Genomic DNA, 12869 nt, shown 5'->3' with positions numbered 1-12869 from the left:
TCCCATTAATTGCACAATTGCTTAAAAGTGTGTAGATAAAAAAAACATTTGTCACATGTTATAGTTATGAGAATGATTTGCATAGTCAAGGAACTATGTTTGAGGTTGCCGTAACCCCTACTGTTTTCTCTAACACCTTTCCCTTTTTGTGACCTTGGCAAAATTTTCCCCGTGCTGACCTCAATGTCTCTACTGCGCGCCACTTCGGTGAAGTTTTCGTGCAGCTCCAGTGTTTTGTCCATCTTATCATCTGTCATGCAGTAACAACGCAAGCGTCCCTCGCGCGCTTCATTCATCTTGGCAAAAATAACAAACTTGGCCATGTATGGAACAGACATCAGCTCTCGGTACAGCAAATTGGCAAAGGTCACTGCTTCTGCCGTGCGTGGACAGTCTGCCAGCCAGAATCTGGATAATGTGGAAGAAGAGAAGGTGGAAAGTGGTGCAAGTCCTGCAAGTGAGCAGCGAAGGAAAGATGGATGGTACAACATTTGCCTTGATTACAGCTGAAGTGCTCACCTTGCAGAAACATTGGTGGTAAAGTTGGCGCAGTTGTTGGCATACATCAGCTTGGTGGTTCCAGTGATGTCCTCCCACTGAGCTGGGGCTGTGCCACCTGAGACACAACAACCACACTGTGTCATTCATGCCCTTTATATGTTATGTACTGTACATCCAAACAATTAAAACAATATAAAAAGTCATTATATACAGAGAAAGTTGGAAAACTTTTTGTCTTTTTGATTAACTTCAGAATGGACCCTACCAATGACACTGCACAGGAGTCGCAAGCTGGTGGTATCACCCTCTCCAGCATCCCGAACACTCTCTCTCCAGGATGGTGGCAAAGGGATGCGCAACCCGATCGGACGGTGGAATTTGCGTCTGCGTGGCTCGATGGTAACCACTGGGCTGAAGGTTGCCTGGTTACCAAGGTGCCGAGTCAGCAGTTCATCAGGTATTGGCTGCGCCTGAGGTGGTAACGGTGGGAGAAAAGGTTATTAAACATCAGAAAAGACAGTTTAAAAGGATATGGAGGTGAAGAAGGCTGGGTACATAAAATATGTGAAAGACAAACTCATGCATAAACACAGTATAAAATCTGAAGTAACTACAGGTGATCCAAAAGGATAGTCAATAGGCAGGAAATCGAAATAAGGGGAGGACACAAAGAGAAAACAGTCCAACACATGTGCAATAGATTGAAACATCAAACTCACAGCCATACTCACACATGCAACCAATTCATATTTCACACCTGACCCAGCTCAGATCAGTGCATCAGCTCGGTCAGTGTGGCTCACAACTTAAATCAGGAAACTGAGGAGTGATGCATGGCTGGATAAAAGGAAAACATAAACAGAGCAGCATAAGGCAAAGCAAAACCCATGCAGTTTCCTTAAATAGCATCAGTGCTTTGACAGACAATGTAAACAACGTACAAACCGAAGTGACCAAAAAAAGAAAAAAAGAAGCAAAACTGAAATGTAGAACCCATAATCCGTCGTAATCTTTCTGCCATGAAAAATAAAACCAAGCGGAGGTGTGAAGAGAGACAGTCAGCGTGAGTGTTTGCCAAGTTCCCATATGTGTGTCTGTTGAGGTCTGGATGAGTGACAGTCAGCCACACATTTGCCAAAAGCTCCTCTTTGGCAGGACATACACCACATGTTGCAAGGGATCATTTAGAAAGGATGCAGTATGGTTTGACAGGCTGAGACACGCCTCAGGTCAATATTTTGAAGGCCCTGAAGAACATTTTTTCTCAATCAAACAGTCTTAGCGAGTGCTTTCTCTCTCAGTAATGGGCTCCTATATGACCTCACAACCACCAAGGTTAAATTTGGTTATTTCACATGAGAGTTTTCTGCATTTCTGTTTTTGCCATTGCTTTTCTCTCTGTGTTGAGGTAGGTGGGGCTCAGTTAAAAAAAGCACCAATCAGCACAGCATTGTTGCTGAATATTTAATATTAAAGAAACATTATTAAGCTTTTGAACCCAGTTTTAGGAGCTTTAAATCTAATAAATAACCTGTATCTAATTGGTATTAGTTAATGTTTCACATTGTAAAGGACCATACCACTGTTTTTAAACACTTCAGCCATGTATTACGACTGTGCATAAGTCTACTGTATTTTACATTATTTATTTTTGACAAACATATCATAGTGCTTTAGATTCTTTGATTTTCTTTTTTGTTTTATCTTTGAGGCAGCTGCTGATTTTGGTTCATTTTCAGTAAAAGCAGATTTGATGTAAATAAACACAAACTAATGATTACAAAAAATGTAAGGCCAGAAAATAGCATTAAAAAAAATCAGTACATTTGCAATAAATGGGAAAAAACATGCAAAAATATGGACATACGCTGGGTCAAAAAATACTCAATAAAAATGGATTCGCTGCCTGCCATTGATGCAAAAATCTCATACGACAATGTATGATCTTCCTTCAAACACCAAGATTGACATTAATAAGAGAATAAAGCATCTGTTTGCAGTACAGCGTTGGCATTCACTCTCACTGACTGATAGAACAGCTCTTACATATTCAGCTCATTTGTCAAACAGACAGCATCAAGTTCCAGATGTGAAATCTGTCAAATCTTAAATGAAAGACACTGAATGCAGCACAAACAGGTAAACACGCTGGCACAGACCATTGAGTCACAGATTGAGAGTCAGCTGTTTTATAATTAAAACATCTGTCCTCAGTAATTTCTGAAATCACCAGATTGTCTCTGTTGTGTCTGTGTACAAGCAAAAATAGCAAACAACCAAGCAATTATATATCTAATGTTTTTCAAATTTGCAGTTCCCTCTCCTCTTCATTCATCATAAGCCCTCCACTCCACTTTATTCTTGTACTGTATTTGCTCACATTTCGACTCCTTTGCTTACCTGCAGTCCCAGTCTCACTCTCTTGGTGACAGCCGTATCAGGGAAAATAGCCTCGACGTGGGGCACCAGTTTACTGGTCAGCCGGCCGCCCTCCGGACCAATTAGATCGCTCTCCTGCTGAATGCGGGAGACCACAGCAAAGTAGAGGGGGAAATCAGTGGAGATGATCCGACGGATTCTCTTCTTTTCCAGCTCCTCATAACTCTCCAAGTCTACAGACAGGAAGCAGTGAAGAGGTAGAAAGAAAGGACAGGTATAGAAAAAAGACAGAGGGGGAAAAAGATGTGAGGTGTTAGAATACAAGTAAAGCTAAGACTTCCAGTCTTAACTACACATGAGAAAAAGTGCACTTGTTTGTTGCTGAGACAAGCTTCCAGTAAAAAAGCACGTCCTCTCTGCGCCCTTGTTCTTTAACTTCAGGGTCACACATTAAGATAAAGAATGACTTATCTGCAACCATGCAAGGTCCCACAGACAGTGACATCCATTACCGTCACACTGACCTTCATCCATGCCATTCAGAATAGTTTCCAGTACTTCGTCGCCATAGCGATTACGGTGTTCCTTCCAGATCGAGCCATTTTCACTGCGGAGAACCACAAGTTCCCGGTCCCCTCGGCCCAGTGAGGCAAAGTGTGGGATTTCTACTATTACTGGCCTGTGTGAGAAACAGTGTACTTTCATTTAACACACAATGCATTGTGCCTAAGTTTGAAATAAAATTGTGACTGTGATATAAAAAACTGATTTTATAGCCTTGTTTGAAAAAACAAAACAATAATATCTGTTGTAGTATTATTGTTTCCGGGATTACACCACAATCTACAGCATATTTAGGATGTGCAGACATATCAATGTCCACTAGATGGCACAACAATCATTATCTTGTAATTCAAGTTAAGTCAACTTCATTGTCATTCTTCTGCCTGTGTTTTGTAAGGTGCATAAACAATGTAAGAATAGACAACAAGACAGAGACACACAATACAGTAACAATACACAGTAGATACTGCACAGTAACCAATATCTTGCACAAATGTAGTTCAAGTCATTCTTATTTCTAATTTCTGTTTGAAATTGACAGCTGGAAAGTTTTCATGTATGAAAAATGTAGGAAAATTTTAATTAATTCTGATATGGGTTATAATGCATATATGTAATAATAGTTATTAAATCTTAAAATTGAATAAAAATGCAAATATCTTAAAATATCGCTAAATATCGTAAAACAGAAAAAAAGTATTTTATGGCTCATTTCATATTGGCACCATATATTTAGACACTTTTATTACTCACCCAAACATAAATATGTTTAGCACGGACTGCCACAAATACATGCATACGTAATGAGCGTACACAAACAAACACACTTGCACACAATGTGACTTTTCCACTGTGATGGTTGCACACACATGCTTTAGGGCTCTCCAAATACAGTAAATAAACCAAGCAGACAGTTGACTCACCCAAGGAACTGCATACTGGACGGTCCTAGGGAGATGATACGGCTAGCAAGCCCCTCCCCCTCCACCAGCGGAGGAGGTGTGGTCAGTTTCTGAGGCTTGACCAGGCGGCAGGTAATGCGCGTTGGCGCAGCGCAGGTTCGAGGAGGAATGATTACTCGCAGGCCGTGGTGTCTGCTGCCTCGCATGGAGCCTCCTCGAGCGTCCACCATGAAACTCACCAGGAAGCTGAGAGTCAATCAGTCATACGGTGATGAAATCAAAAGTTTCAGATGATCACTTTAATTGTCTTTAAACTTCCCAATCAAGATGCATTTAATTTGCATTTAACAATACAGGACAGGAACACAGCCAACACTGGGCTTTCTAAATGGAAATACTTCCCACTGAATGAGACAAAGAAGTATTTGTGGTTTATTTGGCAGTGATTTGAATTGATCTGGTCTCTGTCTGTTTATGCTGTATGCAGAGTGATTTATGAAGGAGACACAAATTCACTATGTGGGTGCCCTTTTCATTTGATCGTCTCAATATGGCAGGAGAGGACGGGCCATCTGGAGTGGCAACTAAGTGCAGCAAGAATGGCATAAAAAGATGGAGAAAAAAAGAGCCCCATGCTGTTTGATCCTGCACTAGACAGGCAGCTTCATACAGATGTGTGTGTCTGTGTGGGGCAGGGTGACTATTCTCCTCTCATGAGTTCATCTTTCCCTCCTAACACCCTCACTTTATATTCTGCTTTTCAAATGCTGACTCATTGTGCTGTGCATAAATTACGACTAGGCAGACTTAATAGATGGCCATTATGCCGCATTAATATTATTAAGCTATACGGAAATACCTTTATTACATGCCTTTTAGCAGTGAACAATTTAAGCAAAGTGTAAATATGAGGACAGTTAAACTCATTTTTGGTCCTCAGGTCCAACATGACCAACATGTATCATTTATGTTATCTATTTACAGTATAGATCCTGGGTTAAATGTAATAGAAAACAGACCTATTTCTGCAATTAATTTTTGACATTTGCCAGTACAGGGTTTCCCCTATATTCATTCAGGAGCGGCGATGCGCCATGAATACGAGCGGAGGAAAATATTCTGCCAGTAAATGTATGCGTCAATAACAGCGTATCAGCTTCTCAAGACCATTAAAGTCTGTTTGTTGTTTCCCTAACTGCTGGAAAAGTGAAGCCGGTTAGCGCTAGCAAACATCTCCCCCTCCTCTCAGACTGCTCAGCTGAGCAGGAAAGCTTATACAGTAGCCTATGTATTTTGGCTCTATGTAACTTAACAATAGCTCAATTTATAGGAAGTTCTAGCTGCTGCATTTCATTACTGCCTAATTTGTCGATTACTGACAACATTACAAGCTTTGACTAAATTGGTCCAGCCTACATCTCTGCCCTATAAACATCCTGTACACCCTAATAGTTAGCCTAGTTAACTATTTTTCTGTTTTCAGACTGGTTGTTAAGAAAAGAAAGGATGGTAGTGACAGTGGAAATGCTGAGGTTAGTAAAGCAAGTTAGGGATGAAAACTAGTTCCTTTTAAGTTAATGAGGAGACGTTTCTTTTGGATTTTACTGTGTAAATGAAATGCTTGGTAATTAAGGGAGGTGGTTGTCATGTTGCCAATTTTTCTTATTAATTTTTACAGATAAATGTCAAAAGCTGATGATTATTATGAGGTCATATTACAGGGTTTCCCTGCTGTTATAAGGCTTAGGAGGTGAGGCCCAAAAGGCTTGGGTGCTATGCCATGAAGTTAAAATCACTGCGCAGAGGAGATGGAAACTAAAACTAAATTACTTTTCAAAAATCGAATGGTTATATGTTATACGATAGTCTCTCCCCAGAAGTGTAGTCCTTATGCTTTCTGGTTGTTATTTATTATCTGCTCTAGCTTTTCCAACTATTTGTTCACAGATAAAATAATGGTCCTAAATAATCAATCACCACCAAATATGTGCAACTAAGACTTTGGGAAAACACTGACATTTTAAGCTATTCTGATGTGAATCACTTGCTCATGGGTGGATCAGTGATCATAAAATGCCTTCCCCCACTTAGAAATCTGTGTTCTTTCTGATGAATTGCTAAGACAGAAATTATTATTCATCAAAACAAGACTTTTCAAGTTTGCCTAATGCCCAAATAAGACCCCCTGCCTCTAGTATTAATAGTATTCTAGAGATTTTTTCATCGGATTTTCACATAATTTCAATTTCCATTGTCCTTGTAAGCATTCTGTACTTTTAAAATACATTTGCAATGGTGGTAATCTCATTGATTCTGCTGAAATCCCTTCCTTATGATAAGGCCGACAAGAAGCATCAATCATTAATATAATTTAATATAAATAAAATCAAAAATGAGGATTAACATGCTGCAAAATGTTTCATTGGCTGACCCGGTGTGAATGGGGCTGGCCACAGGGCTGACGTTGTCGGAAGTCTCTGTAGCTGGACTGCTCGGGATAAGAGAGTCTTCATCGTACTCCTTTGGCAGGGGGATGGGGGTGTGCTGAGGTCAGAGAGGGAGAAAAAGTAGTAAAAGTCAGTAAAATAAGCGTGACTGAAAAAGATTAAGGCAGAGAAAGGCAGAAGGGAATGACAGAGAGGAGATGGTGAAAAAGAAGGAGAGGAGAAGAACAAAAATGCAGCACAAAAAATGATACGACAGAATCAGGCAGAGAGTAAACCAGAAAAAAAGGGGACAAGCTAATTGAAGAGATGGAAAAAATCATAAGACCAAAGAAAAGATAAAAATAGAGTACATTTAAATACTGTAGGTATTTGACTTTCACACATTACTGTCTGTGTTCAATTGGATAAAGAAACAATACTTACAAAATATAATGCACCCTCGAAACATCATAAGTTAAGCCTACCTGATCCAGTAGTACAGTCTCTGGAGACACACAAGGGATCCTGGGAATTGCAGGAGAATATGGCCTGTAAGAATATAAGGAAGTGAGAATGATGTAAGACGACATCAATTATATTAGGTACTCAGGAAATTAAATAAAAACCAGTACAAAACTCTGTTTCAACCATCACCTGCAGACGACCCATTTGCCAGACGACAGACACAAAAAGGGGAGAACACAATGACTTACGTTGTACCCATGCCACCCTCAAAGTCTCTAAGGGTTTTCTTCGGGGAGAGGAAGTCATCGTCCTGGTCCTTGAAGTCATCAAGTTTCAAATAGCGCGCTCCATCCATCCCGAGCAACTCGTCTCCTGTGGGCAATAATAAAGAGGTAAGAAAGGTGGAAAAGGGGGAAAGAGGAAAAAACGAAAATGGTCAAAGAACAGGTCGCACACAAAAGAATTACGAAAGGAAAGAACAAGACAACAGGGCAAAATAATGCTGATCTCAACTCTCAAGTTCTTCCACTCAGTTGTAAAATGTAAGTTTCTTAAATCAAGTAAAAGAAATCTGCCAATGGAATTCACCTTTTCCTCCAAGGCATTTTGACTTGTTTTTAATGAGTGACAACGTTTTAAACTCCACTTGAATCAAAATAATGTCACTCGAATCAGTTCTCGAAAGATGAAAGTAGTAATCACCATCCTTTCCATCCCTTCACCTTCATGACGCCACTAGAAAATGTCCACAAAGCAGTCTCAAATATTTTAGTCTAAGCAATGGAGTCAAACGGACAACAACTAGAGCCAATGGAAACCAAAGGAGTGAAAGAAGAGGACTGGTAAGACAGTGAAGATTAACACAGTTTAGGACACTGCAAGGACAGCAAACTGCAAGGCACCTGGTGACAGCTTTTTTAGTGAGCATGCCCATTAAAGATGAAATCACATGTGGTGATGGTTGTTTCTGTGTGGGAGAAAATGCCTCAATTATTAAGGAGGAATGATATTGAAATAATATTCATTAGAGCAATAATAAATTATAAACCACATCACATAACAGAGTTGTTTACAGACAATTAAACATTCATTAGAACAAACTGCACAGGTAAACAAATAGAATGCTAAAGAAGAAAAAAGCATTACAAATAAACAAGTACAACAAGAACAAAATAGATTAAAATGAAGCTTGCATGCTTTCAAACTGTACTGTCAAAATTACATTTGATTTAATTCGGCATTTCTTTAAAGCAGAAAGACGACTGCATAAACAACAACTGTGCGTGCTGTTTGCAGGCGAGTGTCACAGCTGGGGCACAGCATGTGTGTAATCTGCTTATTGATCAATTAGGCTGTGAAAGGTTGGAGCACTCATTTTCAAAATGGCTGGATTGGAAGGGGGCTGTTTGTCTTTTAGCTGCAGGAATACTGGAGTTCAGTCAATAATGAGTCCATGGACAGATGTGCATTGAACGCTGGTAAAAGGAAAATGTTGTGACTACATGCTGATGAAAAACAGACACATTTCTTTTAAATAAATCTCTGAGCAGGAGAGAGAGGAGGAGAGAATAAAGATAGAGAAGATAAAGATAGAGAAGAGCAAACGGGGCTGGAGTTGAGAGCAGAGGAACTGATTATAAAGACAATTAGTGAAACACAGAGAAAATGAGAAAGTGCAATTGCAATGGAGGCACAAGGTCACTAGCCACCGGACCGGACAAGCCAGAGATACAGACACAATCCTACCTAACGTTAGCTGGGCAACCCCTACAAAACAAATGGAAAAGGGTGTTATATGCAGTCATATACATATTTAAATTAATGGTGGCACTTTGATGTGTCAGTGAACCTCCCATACAGTCTTCTTCTACCAAAATAGCGAATCAGAGCTGAAAATTAATTATCAAAACTGTACAGTTCATGTGTTTCACATAATCAAATTGGCTAGCCTACCTTCATCCTCTGAAACATCCAAAATCTCGTCAACTGTCTCCGGAAAACTCATCCGATGCTTTTCTGTAGTGATCTGTGAAGAGCAGAGGGAGGTTGTGAGAGAGAGATATGACAGGAGCAAAATAGAAAGGAAAGAGAGGACAACAAATGGAAAATGCTGAGTAATTTTGCAAGCAGGAGAGCAAGCTGGGCCTGATCAAGATGAAATAATTTGATTGAACATATGAGTCATGCTGTGTCAGGGCTACTATAACCATGTAAAGCAAGCATGATGTGTTGCCCACCGCAGAGACAGACTCCTCGGTAACCAGTTTCAGAACATCAATGACAGAGATGTAACCCAGCCGCTTAGCAATACCCAGAGGAGATGTCCCATTCTATACAGAGAAAGATGAGAAACATCATGCAAATTATTTCTATAGATTTTAAACTGTTAATAATAAAAGGCATTTCATTCTTTTCATAGGACGTAAAAGTACACATCTGTTATTTTGTAAGATAATGTCGTAAAGTGTTAAAACAGGTGTAATAGGCCAAAACGTAGGCATCATCTCAGAGGGATGCCTTCAAACTGTCCTTTCCTTATTTGTTTTCACATTATATATAGGACACGTGTGTAGGTACAGAGGGAATGCCTAGTGTTGAGAGGAAGATTTTAACAGGATATGGTATCCATAAAGGTGTCTCACCGTAGTAATCTCATTGGGCTGGGCTCCGTGTTTCAACAACAGGGTGACAATATCGGTATGGCCCTGCTGAGCTGCCTGGTGCAGAGGGGTATAGCCCAACTGGGGGGAAAAAAAGAGGACAGATGATCAGACAAAAGAAGAAACACAGAGAAAGCTGAATTTCCATCTATTATTTTAGCACCTAATGCTAATCCCAGCACTGTCCCAACCAATCTGCTCATACTGGTTAACTAATTGCTGGCAGTTAAGCTAGTCATTAGGCCCACATGCAGTAGTCAGAAAAAGGTAGTTTACCCTTGTCTTGCTATTCACATGAGCCTGCTGCTGCAGAAGGAACTTCACCATCTTGATGTTGCCATAGTGACAGGCCACATGAAGGGGTGTGTAGCCCATCTGAGACAAGAAGAGAGAGAGACAATTGGCTGTTGTTCAGCAGCTTCACTAATGCCTCCTTGAAGACAGCTTGGATCTTGTATAAACACGTGTAAACATTAAACAAGCTGAGAAATGATTCTGCATTCCTTTAAAAGAGCTACTTAAAGAGCTAGTGTGATGAGTAAATTAAATATTTATGGACAATCATTAATTTGTTTAAAAGAGAAATTAAATTATATCAAATTGCTATCCACTTCTTCGTTATCAAATGGATTGATGGTTTCAAGAGTAGTTTTACCCGTGAAGCAGCATAAACAGAGGCCCCTTGTTTGACCAGTGTGTCAGCTATTCCCACATGCCCTTCCTGAGCCACAAGATGCAGAGGGGTCAATCCATTCTTAAAGACAAAAAGAATGGACAGGAGTATATGTGAACATTTCTTGAAAACAGTATTTTCAGGGTATAGTTAATTTGTTTGGTATTATATATTCTGATAACCATAAAACTTTTCCCAAAGGTATAGCAATCATTTTTTAAAGGTGAAAAGCTACATAAGTCAAGATTCCCTCTCTGGGATTGATACGTTTGGATCCAATATACCTTGTTTCCAAGATTTACGTTGGCCTGTTTGGAGATGAGCAGGGCCACCATGTCCGGCCTACCCTCCTGTGAAGCCAGGTGTAGGGGCGTGATGCCTTGAAGGGACTCGACATTGGGGGTTGCCCCATTCTGCAGCAGACAACTGGCCACCTCGATTTGGTTCTGCTTGGCTGCTATGTGCAGGGAAGTGTAGCCATTCTGTAGCGAGAAACAAGGACAGACACACGCAAGAATTACTTTTTTGAACGCTGTTCATATCTAATTTTAGATTAAAACTTGAACGCTGACATGAGAGAGTGTTTCTGAGTACAAAGACTGTCATGTAAGTTAACTGTATGTTTAAGTCTCACACACTCATTTGACCTGTTTTGGTATGTGTGTCAGTGATGGGATGGCATGCTGTGTTGGCCTGCCTTTGTGAGTATGTGCACACACATATGTGAGCATCTTACTCGGGCAGTGCTGTGTGCAGATCCTCCCTTGCTGACCAGGAGTTTAACAACATCCAGGTTGTTGTGATGGACGGCCACATGAAGGGGTGTCAGACCGTTCTGTTAAACACACACATACACATGTACACACGTATAAACTCATCCACATACACAAAAACACACAGAAACACGTATATATGAAACACATACCATGATAATCTATCAATCAACTGATATCCCAACGTCATCTCTATGCAGGCTCTTCACAGCCTTGTAAAATGTGCTTTATTTGTTTTTGTGTTGTTCAGGGAGCTGGACTACGCACGCATTGTCTCACCTTCCCAGCTGCATTAGGGTTGGCTCCTCTCTCCAAAAGGAGCTCAGCCACGTCAACCTTCCCATATTTAGAGGCCACATGGAGGGGAGTGAAGCCTTTCTGCTCAGAAGAAAAAAATAAAATCACAGACATATCCCATGCTTGTCATTATTGTAGCTTATACAGGTTCGCTTTCTCAATAAAACTCAGTCTGTGTGATAAAATGAAAAAAAGGATGTGGAGGAAGATGACAGAAATTAGAGATAACTAGATTTATTATAATAAAGCATAAAATAAACCAGGAAGTGCTCTTTAGGTGGGAAAACTACAATTGCATTTGCACTGGACAGGTCCTAAATACAAATGTCTAAGAAATTACAGTAAGTAATGCCTCCAAGCATAATGTAACCCATGTTTGCCTTTACTACAGCAGTGCCTAATGCAGTCATTGATTAATTCAGATGTGACTATTCCCCCCTCTCATGGCCACCACCTTTGTCATTTTGGTCTGCTGTGCCCCAGTATCCAACAAGATTCGAATAGTGTGGACATGTCCTTCACGTGCAGCGATGTGTAAAGGCGTGTGGCCTGCAGTTGTAGCCGAGTCCGGGTTGGCCTTGTGCTCAAGGAGCAGCTTGACAAGCTCCTTGTGGCCCATACGGGCCGCACAGTGTAGGGGTGTCTGGTCATCCTGGACACAAGGAAAAAAAGAGATAAATTTATTTTTTAAATAGGGAAAAGGGTATCATTAAGCACTGGGTAATGAAGTCATGCTAAAAGTCAGCCACTCAAACAAATCTGCCACTGATATTGCATTCTGTATCTGAGGTGGGCTTAATGTTTCCTGCAGATTAAAAGGCAGCATTGACCTCCTCATGAAAAACTGAAAGGCAGCTACAGATACAAACATGCATTAAAAACTAAAGTAAGACTACACAGCTCGTACCTTAGCCCTGGCGTCCACTTGGGCTGCGTTCTGCAGCAGGAACTGAGCAACTTCGCAGTGTCCTGCTCTAGAGGCCATGTGGAGGGGAGTCTCCACTTTCTGGTGTAGATAAAAATACAGGAATACAGGTCACTCACAAGCTACATTATATTGTTTTTTACTACATATTGCTGGACAATGACAGGTTCAATTTCTAAACCAAGTACTTCTTGCATATTCTAGCCCATTGACAAAAAACACGATTTATAATTTTAATATTTAATGTATCATAATTTTTTAGAACTTTTATTTAATTTGAATCTTTAACCTTGTTTAAATATAC

At 40.3% G+C, this 12869-nt stretch overlaps 1 protein-coding gene across 5 annotated transcripts in view; it reads right to left on the bottom strand.

Moving 5' to 3' along the window:
* The window catches only part of LOC119914774 (ankyrin-1-like), a 100278-nt gene that overhangs the window by 21270 nt on the left and 66139 nt on the right, over positions 1-12869 (bottom strand). For 4 of the 5 annotated variants that reach the window (XM_038734273.1, XM_038734274.1, XM_038734276.1 and 1 more), the window contains exons 13-32: positions 12548-12646; positions 12095-12292; positions 11623-11721; positions 11307-11405; positions 10855-11052; positions 10553-10651; positions 10174-10272; positions 9880-9978; positions 9475-9567; positions 9191-9263; positions 8984-9004; positions 7486-7609; positions 7258-7321; positions 6778-6890; positions 4368-4592; positions 3405-3559; positions 2902-3113; positions 767-971; positions 520-616; positions 180-408 (exon numbers count right to left, since the gene is read on the bottom strand). In XM_038734273.1, the coding sequence (XP_038590201.1) occupies positions 180-408; positions 520-616; positions 767-971; positions 2902-3113; positions 3405-3559; positions 4368-4592; positions 6778-6890; positions 7258-7321; positions 7486-7609; positions 8984-9004; positions 9191-9263; positions 9475-9567; positions 9880-9978; positions 10174-10272; positions 10553-10651; positions 10855-11052; positions 11307-11405; positions 11623-11721; positions 12095-12292; positions 12548-12646 (2601 nt within the window). The remainder of the gene's footprint in view (positions 1-179; positions 409-519; positions 617-766; positions 972-2901; positions 3114-3404; positions 3560-4367; positions 4593-6777; positions 6891-7257; positions 7322-7485; positions 7610-8983; positions 9005-9190; positions 9264-9474; positions 9568-9879; positions 9979-10173; positions 10273-10552; positions 10652-10854; positions 11053-11306; positions 11406-11622; positions 11722-12094; positions 12293-12547; positions 12647-12869) is intronic. The other variant, XM_038734275.1, reaches the window with a different exon arrangement.

The sequence above is a fragment of the Micropterus salmoides genome, unplaced genomic scaffold (assembly GCF_014851395.1).
Source record: "Micropterus salmoides isolate LMB-PRFRI ecotype aquatic unplaced genomic scaffold, ASM1485139v1 Ms_hic_scaffold_20, whole genome shotgun sequence".
Taxonomy (NCBI): domain Eukaryota; kingdom Metazoa; phylum Chordata; class Actinopteri; order Centrarchiformes; family Centrarchidae; genus Micropterus; species Micropterus salmoides.
The sequence above is the reverse complement of the archived record's forward strand: the minus strand, read 5'-3'. Positions and strand labels throughout refer to the sequence as shown.